Source organism: Bos mutus, chromosome 16 (assembly GCF_027580195.1).
Source record: "Bos mutus isolate GX-2022 chromosome 16, NWIPB_WYAK_1.1, whole genome shotgun sequence".
Taxonomy (NCBI): Eukaryota; Metazoa; Chordata; class Mammalia; order Artiodactyla; family Bovidae; genus Bos; species Bos mutus.
The window spans coordinates 9,588,741-9,609,346 of NC_091632.1; the positions used below are offsets into that span (position 1 = coordinate 9,588,741).

General features: G+C 45.1%; 1 protein-coding gene across 5 annotated transcripts in view; it reads left to right on the plus strand.

Annotated features, from left to right (window-relative positions):
- Window positions 1-20,606, plus strand: part of DENND1B (DENN domain containing 1B) — a 269,708-nt gene that overhangs the window by 242,891 nt on the left and 6,211 nt on the right. For 3 of the 5 annotated variants that reach the window (XM_070384685.1, XM_070384689.1, XM_070384687.1), the window contains 2 exons: window positions 17,667-17,764; window positions 18,905-19,121. In XM_070384685.1, coding sequence (XP_070240786.1) covers window positions 17,667-17,764; window positions 18,905-19,121 — 315 coding nt within the window. The remainder of the gene's footprint in view (window positions 1-17,666; window positions 17,765-18,904; window positions 19,122-20,606) is intronic. The other 2 variants (XM_070384686.1, XM_070384688.1) reach the window with 1 other exon arrangement.

The window sequence follows — 20,606 nt, forward strand, 5'->3', positions numbered from 1 at the left end:
ATAGATGTGCCGCTTCAGAGTATTATGGGACCTGATTATAATTGGAGCTGGATTTATGTCTGTTACACATGGTGCTATTTCCTGGTGCAGAACATAAAATACTAGCATAGTAGATAAATACCTTAACGAGTTACACAACAGGACTACCTTATCTCAAAGTTCTTCACAGTCTTTCCAGCGCTCGAGTCTAACCCTGGCGATTGTGCCGCACTCTCATCCCTCTTGGCCTTCGTCAGGCTCTGACATTTGTAAAATAACGCTTTTGAAACCCAGATAGAATTGCAGTTTCTGCTTAGAGTCTTGCTGCCCTCAGTACTGAAACCGTTTGGTGACTCCGCACATACACACACATTTATGCTTATTACGTGTGGGTACGGTGACCTGAGAAGTGCAGTCCAGCTACAGTTACTTTATAAATTAGATGTATTATTCCTTCACCATGTGCTTTTTACAAACATAGTTTATTAAGGTGGTTGGAAATATTTCTGCTAATCAGTGCCAACTTTTTAGCTGCTTGTTCTAGCTAGAATCATCATCTTCTCTTCAGCTGGTGAAAGCAATCAAATGCTAGGTTATATTGAAAATAGTGTGGACTCGCTGTGTGCCAAGAAACCTTTTAAAATGTGGAGCTATTGAACCCTGTCAGCAAAAGTGAAATTGCAAATAGTTTGCCATTTATCAAAGGATTATTTATTTATTAACTTATTTATTTAGCTTTGAGAATAATGTTTTAATAGTCTTCTACAACCTCTTGTTTTTACACTAATCAATAATCTTTCAGAATGGAAAAGTTGCAAAATCTCCCTCAAAATTTGCCTCATGAAATATTAAAGAAGATAAAAATAATGAGACAATGTATTTAAAAATACTTATAGTGAACAAGTTACTTGGTATTTGGACAGTCCTAAAAAGCTGGTCTAATTATTCACAGCCATGTTGCATGTGAGCTCAGGACAAGACCCTCACCCAGTAACCATGGTGGGGAGAGAGGGGCCTTTAGCCGGTGAGGCCATTGGAAAGGTTTTCACGTCATCTCTGATCAGCCCTGGAGAGGCAAATTCTAAAGCACTGTGTTTCTAGAAGATATTGAGACACTTTTGCCAAACTGAACTTCCTAAAGAAAGTCAGAACCACCTGAGGGAACTTGCTGACATCAGTAAAAGGACTTCTGTCCCAGGGTCTGTTCTGAATTCAATTTATTCTGTCTCTGAAATCTAATGCGACAATTTCTTTGGTCTAATTCTAGAGTGGTCCTCAACTTAATAACGATGTTAATTAAAGTAAGCGTCCGTGGATGCAGTTAGTACTGTAGGGTGGGCCAAGTGTGGACAGCTCCCTCGTGGAGTGTGTATCACATTCAGATCCACAGAAAGCGACCTGAGTACCTGCAGTGGCTGGTTTACAGCCTCCAAGGTCCTGTGCTTCTTCTGATCTCCGCCACGTGCTCGGACTGGGTCACTTGCCTCTGTTGATGACCTGTAAATGACCGTCATAGACCAACTCTGACAGACGCTCCTTCACCGGCCTGTTTACTCCTCCTGTTCACACCTTAACATCACCCTCCTCGCTGACCAGGAACACCCCATGTGGGAGTGTCAAGATCTCAAGTTTTTGAGTATTACAGACCTGGATGGGAAACCGGAAAGACCGGAAGACCAGGAAACCGGCCTGGCCTCTCACGTGGCACTTGAATTTGAGCCACTTTCCTACCCTCTTCTAGCCTCTTAGCCTTAGCGTCGGTACAACGAAGCTACCTCTGTTCACGCCCACAGAGATCCCCTGCAGAAATTCCAGTTAGTGCCGTGATGGAACCTGTTCTTACAGCACCTCTGGATGCTTGCTAAGTACAAGGGGGTGCTGTCCTGGCCCGCCTGCGACTGCAGCACCTCCCCGGGCGCAGCGAGCAGCCGCCCATGTGGGGAGCAGGACTTGGACCCGTTGAGGGTCCCCCGCGGCCCTTGGCGCTTCTCTAGTTTGTGTTTGTTAATCCCTCCCCCCCTTTCCCTTTGTGATTCGGTTTGTGTTTTCCGTTTGAAGTTTCGTACACGCGCGTGGTGGGACGTGTTTACCACAGTAAGGTTAGTTCACATGTCCCTCGCCTCACGTTAACTGCCCTTCACTTACTGGGGTGATAGTGAGGATCCCTCTTGCAGCTTTCAGGTGCCCAGCGAGGCACTGCGAACTGTGGTCCCTCTGCTCTGTAAGTCCCTGGACTTGCTCATCTGGTAAGGGCAGGTTTGTAACCTTTGACCACAGCTCCCCAGCAACCCCTCCACCTGGTTCCCAGCCCCGGTAACCAGCGGGCTACTTTCTAAGAGTTGAGCTGTTTTAGGTTCCGCATGTAAATGAGGTCATGCAGTGTTTGTCTTTCTCTGTAGGACTGACTTAGCATAACGCCCTCCAGGTTCATCCGCGCTGTCACAAATAGCAGGATTTCGTTCTTTCTATGGCCTAACGGTATCCCACTGCATACATAAGTACGGCATTTTCTCTTGTCTGTTCATCCACCGATGGACACTTGAGTTGTTTCCGTATCTCAGCTGTTGAATAGCACTGCGGTGAACACGGGGATCTCTACAAGACAGTGACCTCACTTCCTTCTGATAATACCCCGGAGTGGGGCTGCTGCTCACACGGGGACTGATTTCAGTCTTTAGAGGAAACTCTGTGCTGTTTTCTGTTATTGCTATGCTGACTTCCATTCCCACCAACAGTGGGAAGGGCTCCCTTTTCTCTGCGCCATCCTTCAGCTTTTGTTTCCTCCTTTCTCTTTGATGATGGTCCTTCTAACAGGCGTGAAATGACATCTCACTGTGGTCATGATTGGCCTTTTCCTGATGACAGGTGATGTTCAACACCTCCTCAAAGCACTTCATGGCCATTTGTCTGTCTTCTTTGGAAAAATGTCTATTCAAGTCGTCTGTCCATTTTCTAATCAGATATTTATGACTTTTGCTATTGTTATTGTTCGAGTTGTATGAGTTTCTTATATATTCTGTATATTAATCCCTTATCAGATACATGATTTGCAAATACTTCTTTCCATCCCATGAGAGTGGGGAAACTTTGATTTTGTTGATGATTTATTTTGCTGTGCAGAAGCATTTTAGCTTGATGTAGCTCCACTTGTTGATTCTGCTTTTTTTGCTGGTGCTTTTGGTGTCATATCCAAAAAAATCATTGTCAAGACTAGTAACAGGGGGCTTTTTCCCTATGTTTTCTTCTACTCTCTGAGTACTTACAGTTTCACATCTTACATTTAAGTCCTTAACCAATTTTGAGTTAATTTTTTGAATGTGCCTGTGTGCCAAGTTGCTTCAGTCGTGTCCGACACTGTGCAACCCTAGGGACCGTAGCGACCAGGCTCCTCTGTCCATGGGATTTTCCAGGCAAGAACGCTGGAGTGGGTTACCATGCCCTCCTCCAGCAGGTCTTCCTGACTCAGGTATCAAACTCATGTCTCTTATGTCTCCTGCATTTACAGGCAGGTTCCTTACCACTGGCACCTCCTGGGAAGCCATTCTGTGAGTGATATCAGGTTAAATTCAGGCAATTTCATCTTTTTCATGTGAATATCCAGTTTTCCCAGCACCACTTACTATACAGACTACCATTAAGTACTCTTGACTCCTTTGTTAAATGTTACCTGACCATAAGTGCATGAGTTTATATCCAGGCTTGTGATTCTGTTCCATTGATGTATGTATCCTTCATACTAATACCATACTATTCTGATGACTATAGCTTTGTAATATGGTTTGAAACCAGGAAGTCCAGCTTTGTTAGCTCAGTTTTATTCTTTCTAAGGCCTATTTGGTTATGTGGCATCTTTTGTGGTTCCATGTACGTTTTAGGATTATTTTTCCAGTTTTCATAAAAAATGGCATTGGCATTTTCATAGTAATTGCATTGACCCTATAGATGGCTTTGGGTCATATGAATATTTTAGAAATATTGACTCTTCATGTCCATGAACACAGGATATATTTCCATTTATTTGCATCTTTCTCAATTTATTTCATCCATGTGTTAAAGGTTTTGTTGTATAGATCGTTCACTTCCTTGGTTAAATTTATTTCTTTGTATTTTATTGTTTTTGATGCTATTGTAAATGGCATTGTCTTTTTTCAGAGAGATCATTGTTAGTGTATAGAAATGCCAGTTTAGATCATTTTTATTTACCTGTTTCAAATTGCTTGTGAGCCCAAAGAATGCTTTATTTTTTATATCATATAACCTTTTACATTTCTGTTGTTCAACTTAACTCTCATAGATTCCATCTCTCTGCTGTCACCCCATCCGTTTATGCACATTGTCCTTCTTTTTGGTTTTCAGTTTTTATGTGTAGTGGTTGTTGAGTGATGGGCCCCCTGTGTGAAAAAGCAGTAGAGGAAGTTAAATAGTACTCGCACCCAGAAATGCTGTGATGCCATCCGTCAGAGGTGGGGTTCACCACAGGTTGAGCTGGGCGGGGTTTTGTGTTGACGTCATCCCCTGAAGTGGCTGCCGTGGGTGGGGTACTTCCTGTGGAGTACCTGTGGAGTACTTCCTTCCCGTGGAGTACTTCCTGTGGAGGTGCTGGAGGGGTTTCTGTGTTCCTCCTTCACTCTCAGCTGTCAGCAGTCCCTCTCCTGAGCCACAGAACAAGTCTCTCTCGATGTTTGCACGCCTCCCTCAGCAGTTAGTGTGTGTTGCTGACCAGACACGTGGTCCTAACCCCAGGGGTTTTCTGTGCTCTGGTCCGGCTTTGGTCTTCACAGGTCACACCCCCTGGGGCCTGGGTGTGGGGCCTTCTCAGCAACCCCCCTTCCTCCCCATGGTGGACACACCCCCTTTCTCTCTAACTGTTCCTGGGCAGTTTGTGCGCTGCCTGCCCCTCGCTCGTGGGGGTGGACTTCTGCTTGGCGTCCATGGAGACCCTGTTCCTAACAGGCCCTGCTCCTGCCCCAGCGTGCCTGTGCTTCTGTGCCTCCCCCCTGGCCTTGGGGCTGAGGCTGCTGCTGTGTGTAAGCCAGTGATCCTCAGTGGGGCTTCCTGCTTGTCTCCTGCAGGCCCACACCCGCAATGGAGCTCTTTCACACTCTGGTCTTGCCCAGTCTTTCTCCTCAGCATCGGGCGGTCAGGTTCCCTGATAAGGCAAATGAAATTACACGGTGTTATCTGTGGAGAAGAGCTTGTGAGCACAAACACCCCTTGTCATTGAGACTCCCAGCTCTTCCAGATGAACGTGTTAGTCCACTCGTGGTCTTTATTACATTTGAGCATACTTCTTCTCCCGTTTATATGCCAGCTGCCCTTCTGTGTGTGTGTGTGTGTGCACGCGCGCACGCGTGTACGCGCTTTGCCAAGGATGAAATAGATCCTGTCTCTTATCTCTCCTTGGAGGGGCTTGTAACTTTATGGAATTCATTTTACTGGTTGCCTTACAACTCAGCATTCTGATAGGTTTAAGAAAGAATTTATTTTTTTCTTCAAATATCACCCAGCCTTTTCTTATTGTTGTGGTAGGAATTGGCATTCTTTTTCACTGCTTTTTGCATTCAAAATGGAAGTGGAGTTAGAAGCAAAATGAATTGGAAGATACAATTCTTGGTCTCCAGAACTTGGTAAGGCAGGAATGTACTCACAGAACACTGCTTTTATGAGAGAGTGTGTATCAGGTGACAGCTGAGTGACAGAGAACGAAGTGGATAAAGCTGGCAGAGAGGGCAGGGTGGCTGTGGACTGGGAGGCTGGCGAGAGGCTCGCAGATGTATCTGGCCCAGAGTCTTTCCTCCTGAGCTAGTCTCACATTACACTCACCTGCTCAGTAATAGAATTCTGGTACTTCTGTTCCACTGTGTCTCTTTACATGCTGTGCTTAGTCACTTCAGTCGTGTCCAACTCTGTAACCTCATGGACTGTAGCCCGCCAGGCTTCTCTGTCCATAGGATTCTGCAGGCAAGAATCCACTGGAGTGGGTTACCATCCCCTTCTCCAAGGGATCTTCCTGACCCAGGGATTGAGCCAGTGTCTCCTGCATTGGCAGGAGCACCACCCGGATAATAAAAAGCCCTTCATCACCAAATTCATGGGATATCACCAAACACATATCTTGCTAAAACCTTCCAGTTTACTTTCTTGCCCTGACAGAAATATCTTTGGAAAAGTGTGTTAAATCTCTTTATCTCTTCACCCTGCTATTTCATCTACCTGGACAGTCGCATTGTTGATTCTCTTGTAACTACTACCTGTTTTTAAATTGAGGTTAAGACTTGCCGTTTTAAGAAAGTCTTTCTCAGGTTAATTCTCAGACATTTGTTTTTTTCTGAGTCTCCGAGGACAGATTTATCTAGCGTAATTATAATGAAGAGCACCGTTCAGGGAGCCAGGACACCGCCTTAGCTCGGTCACTAATTGTCTGATCTTATTCAAGATATGTTACTTCACTAAGGTTTTGGTTCCCTGATACGCAAAGTAGGGAAAGGCTTGCCGAAGTGTGTGGTAAAGCAGGTATTTAAAGCGTGATCAATAACACATCTAACACAGTTAAGTCATGAGTAAGTCACTTAACTCTGTGCTGCTTTTACCACCTGTAAAAATTACAACATGCGTGTTTTTAAGCCTCTTTTCCAATTGCAGACTGCCGTGTATTTTTAAGGTATCACCATTGCAATTCTGTATAGTTGTCTCTTTATAGTTTATTCCCGTATTTCACGCAGGTAATTTTTTGTCTTAGGCTGCAGAATACGTAAGCCCAGGAGGTGCTGCCGACTTGGGAAAAGCCAAGTCACACTCTGGACCTCAGTCACTTCAACTCTAAAATGGGGACAGTACTACAAAGAGTACCTGCTTTCAGAAAACTCATATATTACAAGCATCTCAATTTTACAGACTCTGAAAACTTGTATTTTCCTACTCGTCTGACTCCATCACTTATTTATCCCTAGCCCCTCAGCCCCCTGCGGGTTTCAGCTGACCCAGCGTTTTGCCTTAGTATTAGACCTGTCCGCCATCTAGTGACGGAAATGGTCACTGCAGGGCAGCAGCCTCCTGTGCATAGGGTCGGATCCTCGCTGTGTGCTCTGACGTGCTTTGGGGGAACCATCGTCTTGCTGCAGCTGAGCCAGACACCTTTCTCGAGGCCTCATGAGACATGAGGTTTGCTGGAGCTGTAAGCTGACCCCTACCTCTGTCTTCTCCTGCGACTGCTCTTCCTGCTGGTCTTCCCCAGCCCCTTCTCTGTGTCTCACTCGAGGTCTCACCAGAGGCTGAGCTTCTCTAATAGGATATCTTCTCTAATAAATTTCATTCCACACTGGTAACCTTTTTTTGTTTGTTTGTTTTGCATTAACTTACTATTTTTTCACATTTTTAGTAAGCATCCCTTCTATACAAGTAAATGTTTTGACATATACAGGATATATACTTTATATTTTAAATTTCCTTGTGAGAAAATTTTGATTTTGTAATTATATGTGTTCAGAACTTACCAGTAGGATTGTGAATGAAGAGGTGGGACATCCAGTTCCCCATCTTATTTGTAATTCTTTGCATCAGAGGGATGTGCAATTCTGCTAATTTTGTTCCCTTGTGATGCCTTTTTGCATCCAGAAATGTACCCTTTCTTGTGTAGAACTGGCTCTCATGACAGCTGCGAATGCCAGCAGTTATTTGCTCGTTTGCACAGCCTCCGGGGCACTGGTGGGTGACCATGGGTCTGTACAGCTCAGGGGGACTTTGAGACCTCCTTGTTGATCGCAGAGTTTACCTTTACTTAAAGGACGTAGTCACAATCCTGTGTTGTTAGTACTGTTCGTCTGCTGACAGCACCTACTTATTAGGAATGTTACAATTGGACGTGAGTAATGATCAGTATTAATGGCACTTAATAAGTTTTCATCTGTGATCAAAACGCTGAGAGCAGTTATATCCATGGAAGAGTGTGTTGATATTTGTAGGTGCTTTATTACATTCAGTATTCAGCATGTTCATCCTTTTAAAAAAATCTCGAGAGGCAGGAACATCGTCTTCTCTTGTGTGCCTCGCAGCACAGAAGACGGTAGCACGCGTGCAGCGGGTGCTTAGTGGGTGTTTGTGGCATGAAGAGATGCCGAGAGTGTTTTCAGTGAGGTGGGGTAGCTGCTTGCCTCCATGGAGCACAGAGCGGCTTTCAGGACGTCCCCGGAAACAGTGAGCGGCTTTCCGCTGCCCTCCATAATCAGGGTCTGAAAGGCGGGGTCTGTCCCCGCCCACTCCTCCCTGCTGGGCCTCTGATCCCCCTACTTCCTGTGACCTGCCTGAAACTTAGCTTCGTCCAGCCTTGCACCTTCTTAGTATGCACCTGCCATCTAGTGGTCAGCAGGGTAACTGCAAGGCCAGCGTGCCCTTCAGTAACCCTCTGCTCGACCCAGGCTCTGACCCCTGGGACACCATAAGCATCTTCGAGTCCATTGTGTCGGCCCTGGTTGGCCCTCCACAGAGCCTCTGTATGTTTTACTTCCTCTTCTTATCATCTACTTAATTCCTACTGACCTTTCAGAGCTCAACTCAGACATTCTTCATGCGAAGCCATCCCTTGGTCTCCCTGATGAGGTCAGATTCCTCACTGCAGCCATAATTTAGTACCAGCTCCTGTGGTCATCCTGGTAGGCTTATTTTATTCAATTTAATTCACATTTCCTTAACTAGATCACAGTCTCCACAAGAGCAAGGAGCCCTGTTCTCAGTCGTCCTCATACTGGCATGTAGCCCAGTGCCTGGTGTCCTTCCAAAGGAGTGTTTCTCTAAGCTTTGCTGAATTAATGAGCGTAACACTTGTAGATGCTGAAGGTGCCCACGTCAGCCGCTTAGCACGGTGCCGTCATTTCTGCATTACGTGTTTTCTTATCACGAGAAGTCAGGCACAACTTAGCGAGAGTGGGGTACGACCGAACAACTGCATGGAACTGTTTTCTTATCAGTTTAAAATTAATTGAAGTACTCAGCCAAAACTACCTCCCTACTATGGAGGTATTCACTTACCCAGGAGACACTAATGGCCTGATTTAAAAAACAGTTTTTTATTAAAGGGTCAAATTATAACTCCCTTGTTTTTGGTTCATTAGCTAATGAGAAAACCAGTAAGATGCAAAAAGCTGGTCGGGTAGTCCACAGAACAGAGACATAGACAGTCAGGAGTCCTGAGACATACGTGCTAACAGACACCAGAACCACCCCTGTCTGCACCACAGTAACTGCAGCTCCACGGGGCGGGCATCTCTGTGGACAGGAGGCATTCCTGCCACCATCAGGCCTCCACCAGGTGCCTCCGGCAGCCGCGAGGTTATAACCGGAGCCTGTGGACGCTGCAGACCTCCGGAGCGTCTGGCTAGCCCGCCGTGAAACGCCTGACAGCACCCCTAACGGTCCCGGGAAAGCACACCAGCAATCTGGGCCACTCCAGGATCCTTTAACAGCTTTCCTGACAGTCTCCCCACGTGTGATTATCATGACCTCAGAGATTATTCTCAGTCACAGAAAGACGGCTGTTTTGTTAGATTTAACCTGATTATTTACGTGAGAGCTTTGTGAACCTAGAGTCATTCGGTGTAGACCAGCTAAGGCCACAGAATCTAACTTCTTTCTGGAAGTTTTCATGAGAAGTGTCAGATTGGGCCAATGAAATTCTCTGTTTATTTGCTACCTGAAGGTTAGGAAACTAAGCCCAAGAAAGCTTTCTCCCCGGTAAAAATACGTTTCACCTGAAACAGCGACAGATTGGGGTGAATTCCTCTTGAGGTCCTCTGGTCCAGTGGGCAAGGCACCTTTGAGGCTGTGAGGCGGGGACCGCACGGGTCTCCGGGAGGCAGGGGCGTCCACAGGCGTCAGCTCCATACGTCTACAGCCCATGGTCCGCAGCGGTGGCTTCAGATAAGGCCTTGGCTGCACAGTCCATGCAGTTGAGTCCTGGGAGGGTCGTTAGTGACAGTGAAAGACACAGAGCCCTGTAGGCTAGGATCGGGTGAGCACACGCACACAGGGTCTCCTCAGCATCATCCAGATAGTGCTGACAGGACCCGCCGCCATCTTTAGCTCCTTTCTAAGTCTTCTGCAGATTTCCTGACACTAGTGTGGACCCCACGCAGCGTGGCCGTCAGGGGCTGAGAGAGAAACGAGCGATGGGCCTGCCCTTGGGGAGCAGGCTGTCAGACACACGCACACCCAGGAGGGGAGATGGTTGGAAGTGTGCGGAAGAGGAGGTTTACCCTGAAGCAGTGAGGAGCCACTGAAGGGTTCCTTTGAGGAGGGGGTGGCGGCGTGTGTGCCTTGATTTATTCTTTTCACTGCAGGATAGCTGCGTTACAGCATCGTGCTGGTTCCTGCCGTCAGCAGCGTGACTCAGCCGTGCATGTGTCTGTATGTGCGTCCCCTGCCTGCAGGGCACCCCCTTAGGTCATCGCGGGGCGCGGGCTGGGCTGTCTGTGTCACATACTGGTCCCCAGCGGCTCTGTTTCACATGCAGTTGTGTATGTATGTTGGTGCTACTTTCTCTGTTCATCCCACCCTCTTCCTTAAGCCCCTGTGTCCACAAATCCGTTCTCTACATCTCCGTCCATATTTCTTCCCTGCAAATGGGTTCATCCGTACCATTTTTCTGTTTATAGATCCCATAAAGATGTGTTAATATATGATGATTGTTTTTCTGCCTTCACTCTGCACAGCAGGTTCTCGGTTCATCCACCTCAGTTTGTGACTGACTCACATTAGTTCCTTTTTTATGGCCGAGTACTATTCCATCGTATCTATGTACCACAACTTCCGTATCCATTCGTCTGCCAGTGGAAATCTAGGTTGCTTCCATGTCCTTGTTACCGTAAATAGTGCTGCAGTGAACATCGGGGTGCATGTTTCTGTTTGAATCATGGTTTTCTTAGGGTATATGCCCAGTAGTGGAATTACTGGGTCATATGGTAGTTTTTAAAAGATGTCTCTGTCAGCAGTTCAGAGACTGTTGCTCTACAAGGCAAGAGGAAAGAGGTTTAGATGCGGGTGTTAAGTTACAGATTTACACACGAGAGTGGATGTGTCTTGACAGAGATAGTGGGGTTGAGAGAAGGGGACCAGCATTAAGTGGGGGCTGGAAGGCAGGGGCACCTTCTGTGCAAAGGCCCCACGTGCAGTGACACCAGCAGGCATCAGGCGCTGGGAGGTGGGGCCTCGGTGATGTCTTGTGGGTCAGAGCAGAGGGAACTGGGTGTACACGCAGAAACTGTCGTTTCAGGCTAGTAATGCTCCCCAGACGTAAGAGGAACAAAACACAGGACTACAGTCTGCTTTCTTTTGTCAATAAGTTAAAGAAACCTTGCAATTATTAGTAGTACCCCGATCAAAAAGGAAAGAAGTCTTTCCCCTTTTTCATAAAAATTTATGGAGCAGAAAGGACAGCAGCTTCCGTAACGGCACGGAGCAGATGCAGGGTGACCGGCGTGGGGGGTGGGGAGGGCTGCCTGGCACACGGGCTGGTTTTCCAGGTGTGGGCACCGTGTCACGTCCTTTGGCACACACTTGAAAATAATATTTATGCAGGTTTTTTAAAGACAGAAATCAACTTAATTTTTCTTTTTCTCACTTTTTCTCTATGTTGACTGCTTATAGCTTTCTCAATCTATTTCAATTTTTTTTTTTTTAAAAAAAGCTCCTAGTTCCCAATTATAAGCCCTGTTACAACTGACTCAGGTGACTCAGGCAGTAAAGAATCGCCCTGCAGTGCGGGAGACCCAGGGTCAATCCCTAAGTCGGGAGATCCCCTGGGGAGGAGAATGGCGACCCACTCCAGTATTCTTGCCTGTGAAATCCTACGGACAGAGGAGCTGGGTGGGCTACAAGTCCGTGGGGTCACAGAGTCGGACACGACTGAGCAACTTTTTTTTTTTTTTAATGACTGTCTTGGCACGTATTTCAGGGAGTTCTCGGTAATAACTCATGATGAAATGTTCATTGGCCCTTGGGAACTCTCCCAATGGACACCCATTACTGTGAAGTTCCTATCCAGACCTGAAAGAGAATAGTTTTCTCTGAGTACTTACAGTATGCAAAATCCATTCCACTGGGATCTATTAATCATTATAGTTAGAAAAATAACACACAGGTTTTTGAAAACTGTGGTCAGTCGTACTAAAATGTATCTAGTTTTCTTTTTTCCGCGTGTGAGGTTATTTGCTTCCTAGTCGTAGTTTGCTGTGTGTCTAGTTCAGTGCGCACATTTTCAGTGATGCTGCACCTGTGCTTCATGAGTCCAGATGAAGGTGTCCTGGAGTTGGCTGTGTGCAGTCCACACCCTGAAGGGCACACAGTGCACCGTCTGCAGTCTAAGCTGACCTCCTGCCAGTTCCCCATCAGAGACTCCCGTTTATAAAACTGGGACCAGGCCTCTCTGCCTGTGCCCTATGTCCCTGGGGTGCTGCAGACAATTCTGAAAGCACCGTACCCAAGTCCAAACCCACCGGAAACGGTGATGGAGAGAAACTCTGGGTTCATGTGAGCTCCGGCGCTGATGGTGCTTTTGTTACATATGCTCTCATTTCCCTCTATCTTAATGTTGATCAGAGTGTAAGTATTTTCCTCATTTTTTTGTGTGTGACTTTAATGCTATGTGATACGAAGTAGTCAAGCAGTTGACACATTCACTGTGGGTTTGGACACTTAACTCATTCCGTGTATGGAGATTGCCGCTCCTAGTGAATTACTGAATCTACCTATGTGATAGCTGCTAATTAGAAGCTTATTTAGGTTAGCCAAAACTGAACACTCGTAGAAAGCAAAGCATTATATTAACCAATTTTGTTTCTCATTCTAATTCTCATTCTATTGTGAAAACTTATGTAAGTCATGGTGATAAGGTACACTGTTTATAACACCCCTGTGTATGCAGAAATTGATAGAACCCTGGCCTGGCTAGAAAATGTAAAATTAAATTCAGAGGTATTTGGGAAATGAGGATTTAAATGACTTAGACTGTGGGAAAGCGAGAGCTTCATTAGAAGAGAAAAAGCTGTAGTTAGCAAAACAGTAACTGAGAATCTGCGGTATGCGCAGGCAGATTGGAGAATGTGAAAGCAATTTGTGGAAGATGAACAGGGGGCTGGCAGCAGACCAGGTTCCTCTTTCTGGCTCTTGTTCTTGATAAGGTATGTGACCTTGAGCAGTGATGGGGCCTCCCTGGTGTCCCTCCAGACTTACTGTGGGGTTCGTTAGAGCTGCTAAAGAGACTCAACCTGATTCAACTCTATATTCTCAGAACCTAGCCCAGTGTGTGAAAGAGAGTGCTTTGCAAAGTATGCTATAAACGTACATATTAAGTTACATGTTTATTATCTTGCATAGTCAGTGATAATTTGTTAAACAGCAGCATGAAGTTCCAGCTCCCTCATAGTTTCTGATTTTTGTTTTGTTTTTAATCAAAAATTAAATGCAACACCCACAGCTGACATAAAAGTGTAAACAGAGGTCAGTGTAATAGTAACAGCTTGTCTTTAGAATCAGAGGATTGTGACACATATGTTGTGAGTTCTGGAGGGAGTGGGTAAAATACATTTTTCCCAGAGAAATAATCTTGTAAGTGATAGTTGTGTTTCCAGGCCATTTCCCAGATTTCTCTTTAACTCACACGTCGTAAACTTGTAAAGTGAAAGAGTTAGTCACTCGGTCGTGTCCGACTCTTTGTGACCCCATGGACTGTATAGCTCTCCGGGTTCCTCTGTCATGGAATGTTCCAGGCAAGAATACTTGATTGGTTAGCAGTTCCCTTCTCCAGGGAGGGGATCCTCCTGACCCAGGGGTCAAACCCACTGCAGGCAGATTCTTTACCATCTGAGCCACAAGTGATACTCCAAGTCCCAAATAACATTGCTAGTTACCAAAATTCTGCAGAAACTTACTACACATTCCCAGCAGGGGTTCTAAGACGTATTTATCTATTCATTCTTTCCTTTCTGTCACTCGTCAGCCCACGGATTGATTTGTGGGTATTAAACCACTCTTGCATCTCTAGAAGAAATCCTTTAACCATGGTATATGATCCTTTTAATGTATTCTTGGATTTGGTTTACTGGTATTTTGTTGAGGATTTCTGCATCTATGTTCATCGGGAATATTAGCCTGTAATTTTCTATTTTGAAAAAATAGAATTCAGTTTCTACTTTGTAATATCTTTGTCTTGTTTTGATATCAGGGTAATGCTGGCCTTTAGAATAAGTCTAGAAGCATTCCCCGCCTCTGTAGTTTTTTTTTTGAGTACTGTGAGGAGGATAGGTATTATTAACTCTTCTCTAAATGTTTGGTAGAATTCACCTACCAATAGGTGAAGACTTCTGTCTGGTCCAGGACTTTTGTTTTTTGAGAGTTTTTTTTTTTTACTGGTTTAGTTTCACTATTAGTAATTAGTCTGTTTAGATTTTCTGTCTCTTTCCCCATTTAGACTCGGAAGAGGGCTTGCATCTAGGAATTTATCTGTTTCTTCCCGGTTGTCCAATTTGTTGGTATATGAGACGTTGTAGTAGTCCCATGAGTGTTCATATTGGTTGTAACTTCTCTTTCATTTCTTATTTTATTGATTTGGGCCCGTTTTTTCCTTGATGGTTTTGGCTGAAGGTTTATCAATTTTGTTTGCTTCTCAAAGAACTAGTTTCATTGATCTTTTCTGTTTTTATAGTCTCCATTTGTGCTCTGATCTGTATTGGTTTCTTCCTTCTACTAAGGGCTTTTTCTTTTTTCTAGGTGTTTTAGATATAAAGTTAGACTGTGTATATGAATTTTTTTTTTCATGAGGTAGGTCTGTGTTGCTATAAACTTTCCTTTTAGAACTGCTTTTCCTGCATCCCATCAATTTGGGAACCATGTTTTTCACTTTCTATTCCCGAGCACTTTACTGACATTTTCTCTCATTTCTTCATTGACCCACTGGTTGATGAGTAGCATGTTGCTTTGTCTTCATGAGTTTTGCTGCTTCCAGTTTTCTTCTGGTAATTGGTTTCCAGTTTTCTACTAGTGTGTTCAGAAAGAATTTTTGGTATTTCAGTCCTTTTAAATTTGAGATTTTTTGTGGCCTAGCATGTGATCTGTCCAGAGAATGTCTGATGTTCATGTGCACGTGAATGCATCTTCTGTTTCGGGGTGGAACGTTCTCTGTGTGTCCACGTGGTCTAATGTGTTAAAGCCAGTGTGTTTCCTTATTTTCTGTCTGTATGATCTGTCCACTGTTGTAAGTTCCCTACTATTACTGTATCACTGTCAGTTTCTCCCTTTATGTCTGTTAATATTTGCTTTATATATTTAGGTGCTCCAGTGTTGGGTACATAAATATATATTTTTTATTGTCAGATGCTATTTACTTATTTTTAAAATTTTTATTGGCATATAGTTGATTTACAGTGTTGATCATTTCTGCTCTACAGCACAGTGAATCATATACACACGTCCACTCTTTAGATTCTTCCCCGTATAGGCCGTTACGGAGGACTGAATAGAGCTCCCTGTGCTACACAGTGGGTCCTTATCACACCTGTCTCATGTAATTACGGAGGGTTGAATAGAGCTCCCGTGCTACACAGTGGGTCCTTATTACACCTGTCTCATGTGTAGTGGTGTGTGTTTCATCCCCAGCCTCCCAGTTTATCCCTCCGCCCTCTTCCCCACCCCCTATAACCATAAGTTTGTTTTCTACATACGTGACTATTTCTGTTTTGTAAATAAATCTGTCGGTACCATTTTTTTAGATTCCGCATACAAGTGACATCATGATACTTGTCTTTCTCTGACTGACTTTACTCAGTATGACCCTGTGTCTTTTGATTGGAGCATTTAGGCTGTTCATGTTTAAACTGCGTATTGATAGGTATGTACTTATTACCATGTTGTTGACTGTGGTTGTTTCTGTAGTCCTTCTCTGATTCAAACATACAGAAGTAAAGAGAAGCTTATAAGAATGCCAGGTACCTTTCATACAGCTTCAACAACGGTCAGCTCGCAGACAGTCTTCTTTCTGTGCCGGCCTTCTGCGCTGTCCCCACCTCTGGATTAATCTGACGTGAATGCCCAGCAGCACGTAATCTAACCTGTAGGTGTTTTAAGATGAACCTGAAAAAGGTCACTATTTCAAAAGCATGGTTATGGCGTAGTGTAAAAATGGGACAGATCTGAACAGCAAGAAGAGTAATAACTGTGACGGTTGGAGCCAAACCAAATATGTACAAATGATAATTTTTAAAGACCCCCTCATGGCTCACCTTTACAGACTGTTACAACTTGAGCTCAGCACTAAACATTGTTGCATATGAGGAAAGAAGGGATTACCCTGTTTTCCTAGGGCACGGTGTATTTCAGAATAGACAAATAGTTAATAGGACAAAGTTTTTATAGAATCCCAGCAAGCAAATATAGAGGCGCCGCTTCTGAAAAGTATAACTATTGGATGCTAAACCCATCAAGTAAAAGACTGGTCACATGTGTAGTGGGCGCTCCAGGCCACCTACCCTTGAAACCACTCGTCAGTCTTGGTGGCACCCGGGTCAGCCACTGTGTGCCTCCTGCCATGATGTGCTGAGAAACACGTACCAATGTCCATGGGCATGCCTGCCAGAAACAGAGGAAGACTCAGAAATGGAAGGCAGCCAAGCTTCCGGATGCAATTGCCAGCTTACAGGAAATAAGGGCACAATGACACAGTCAAGGTCCCAGAAGACACGGGGGCAGAGGAGATAGAAGGGGTCGTCCTCTGAGACGAGAGGCATCTCAGCCAAATACGGTGCTTACCTTGTTGAGATTCCGGCCCAAATACACTCACTAAAATGTATTTGGAGTAATAAGGGAATGTGAGATATTAAATAATTATTAGTAACTATGGTAATGCTAAAAAATATCTTTTAAGATACATAGTGACGTATTTACAGATGAAACGATGGGTTTTCCTGGACTTGATTCAAAACCTTGCTCTTCAGAGTGTGACCACGAGACCCAACAGCACCAACCTCACCGAAGAGTTAGAGATGCACAAACTCAGAACCTCCGTCTTTACCATCTCCGAGAGACTCAGACACACACTCGGGATTGAGCATTGCTGTAAAATACTGGGCGTGAGGGAGAGTGGGGTAGGGGATAAAAGAAACAAGGCTTCAGGTGTTGATTATTATAGAAAGTGGAGGCCGAGTGCTTGGTGGAGCGACTGTAAATCAAGGCTTCCCAAACCAGGCCCTGACGGACTGGACAGAGGTGTTGACACACTCAGCCCAGAGACTTTGTTGATCGGTTTGAGGTGCAAGAAAGCATTCAGATCAATATTGCCTGGTATCCTCCAGGTTACTAGGTAATATTCAAAAGCCCTGAATGCGTATGTCTTTAAGAAGTATTCCTTATCATGAGAAAGAAAAAGTGAAGTCGCTCAGTCGTGTTCGACTCTCTGCGACCCCATGGACTATAGCCCTCCAGGCTCCTCCATCCATGGGATTTTCCAGGCCAGAGTACTGGACCGGGTAGCCTTTCCCTTCTCCAGGGGATCTTCCCGACCCAGGGATCAAACCTGGGTCTCCTGCATTGCAGGCACACACTTTACCATCTGAGCCACCAGGGAAGCCTTTCCTTACCATATCAAGTATCAAAATGCTGTTTAAAGTTTCTGGGAGTATTTAAAGTATCTTCACTCCTCACGCCAGTGTGTCGACTCCTCTCTGCAGTCACGACTCAGGCCTCTGAAGAGCCTGGACGGAGCCCTAGATGCTGACGATGAGGAGGACGCCGAGAGAGCCAGCAAGTAAGTTGTGGGTTGCATGTTCTGTTCAGCCGAAGCCCTAGGTTGCAAGAGATATTTCAGACCACGCACGTCTGGAGAAAAGGTTCTGCTCCCCACGGTCTCATCTTCAGCAGGAGGATCCAGGGCTAGTGGGAGGTTCACAGGAGACGAATCTTGAGATGGGAAAGCAAGATAGGCCTGAAATAACCTGGAAGCAGTGATGTCTGCAGAAATACCCAGGGGAGTGTTCAAGGGCAAACAGAAGCCCATGCCTCCCCTCTGACTGAAGAGGAGGGGCAGGTGAACATCAGGACAGTGGAAGGAGTTAATTGAAACAAACCAGATCTGGGGGAGGGGCGGCAGGACCTCAGTCCATGGGAGGTATCAGAAGAGGGAAATTTCATGAAAGTGGTAAAAACTAATAAAAAATAAGGGAAATAATAGTACTGTGTGTTGAACTTCTAAAACAATGTTAAGTAAGCTATTTGGGGATGATAGAATCAATTTCCCCCCCATTAAGTATATCTTTATTTACATAAAGGAATGTGCATTCTCCAAAACAAGTGAATAAATAAAGGAAAACCATCCGAAAGTACTGAAAATGAACTCAGAATGTAGAAAGTCCCAGGCGTTCAGTCTGATATTTCTAAGGCTGTCGCCCCCACACTCCCCAGAATCAGACTGTGAAAAGCCCTGCTTGTGCTTCCAGATGGGTAAGGAGCCATAAACTGCTGTTTGTTCTCAGTGCACACACTCAAGGTTTCCATTGTTTGAATTGCTGTGTATATCACTATGAGAAAATTTTGGCTATCAACCATGAGAAGTTGCAAAATAAGATCTTTAGGTTTATTGAAATGTTGTAGGAGTTTTCTTTTGGTGACAGAAGAACAGCCTCCTACTTTTAAGTATTTATTTAATCGACCACGCTAGGTTTTAGTTCTGCAGAAGGAAATGGCAGCCCACTCCAGTGTTCTTGCCTGAAGAATCCCAGGGATGGAGGAGCCTGGTGGGTTGCCGTCTATGGGGTCGCATGGAGTCGGACACAACTGAAGCGACTTAGCAGTCACTATAAAGAGTTTGGCCATGAACCAGTTACTCACTTTACTGTCCCTCCACAGAAGTATCACGTTGGTTTTCAGCACGTGTCCTGTTTTTCTCCAGGTTGTCCTCTGAAGATGGAGAAGAAGCTTCTGCTTACTTCTACGAAAGTGACGACTCATTTGAAACAAGAGCAAAGGCTCCTTCCCCGGGTGAGATGGACTTGCTGGGTGAGATCCTGGACACGCTGAGCACGCACAGCTCGGACCAGGGGAAGCTGGCAGTGGCCAAGAGCCTGGACTTCTTCAGATCAATGGACGAGATAGACTACAAGCCCACGGTGAGTCCGTTTCCAGCCTGTAACATTAAATGAACACTTTCTCACCTCACTGTGTTGTCCGATGTGAAGGTAAGTGTCAAAACTCCAAAAATATTGTAAGAGTTAATCATTAAGACATGATTTCTATAACAAAAATCCAATCAAATGCTAGTGTTTCTCATCATTAACAAATTATTTTGTCAAGCAGTATTATTTCCCTACAACCTAATTTTATAGTTGTCTTTCTCCGGAACTTTCAAATGTGAAATGTTCCAATGTTTTTCCTGTATTTTTTGGCTGTTGACAACATTTTAGTAAGGGTATGAATTCAAGTAATGTTTCACTGTGTTGCTTCAGAAATGCCTAAGACTTTAAACAGATTGAACTGGATTCTTTAAAAACACAACAGAGAGAGAGAGAAGTAATTTCTACCCTGTTCTGACTGTAATAATTCCAGAACTTGGCATTGATTATATAAGAGTTGGCTTGTTCTCTGAGTTATCTGGTAGGATTTTTTTGCAAATCCTTTCTGTTTCTCAGCTTTTCTGTAGTGTAATGACAGAGGTTGTGCACATCTGAGATGCATGATTTGATGTTTGCCCACACACTGCAAAGTACTGGCCACAGGCAAGCTAATTAGCCTCCCTTACTTCACAGAGTTCACTTTTCTTTCCTCTTCTTTGAAGCCAAAGTAGTTGAGACCTGCCTTCTTTCCAGTTCGGTCCGCATGCTAGGTCCCTGAGCTTCACCACCCTCGTGACTGAGCCCTGGCCTTCCTGCACCTCCCCTCCCCACCTGGGGACCACCCCTGCCATTCTGCTCTCTACACATACAAGCTTGACTGGATTCCCCAGAGAAGTGAGATCATGCAGTATTTGTGTCCTGACTTACTTCACTTAGTGCAGGGCCCGTCACTCAGTCATGTCCAACTCTTTGTGACCCCATGGGCTATAGCCCACCAGGCTCCTCTGTCTGTGGTATTCTCCAGGCAGGAATACTGGAGTGGGTGGCCATTCCCTTCTGCAGGGGATCTTCCTGACCCAGGGATCATACCCGGGTCTCCTGCATTGTGAAGGAGAATTCTTTACTATCTGAGCCACTAGCAGCATCCATATTATCCCAAATGGCAGGATTTCCCCTTTTTTAAAAAGGTGAGTGATAATCACAGCACATTTTCTTTATCCATTCACCTGTGAGTGACATTTAGCTGTTCCCGCAGCTTCCCTATACTGTGAACAGTGCTGCAATGAACACGTGGACACACACCCGAAGTAGCGGTACTGCGTCTTGCTGCAGCACGTCATAGTTCTGTTTTTAATTTCTTGAGGCCCGTCCATGCCGATGTCCAAAGTGGCTGCATCAGTGTACACTCCCACCCTCTTCTCCACATCCTCGCCGACACTCACCATGCGGGTTGAACTCTGCAGGCGACAGTTGCACGTGCCCGTCTCACGCCGTGCCTGTCTTTGGAGCCCTGGGCCCTGGGTGGTGTTCCGAACCCACCGT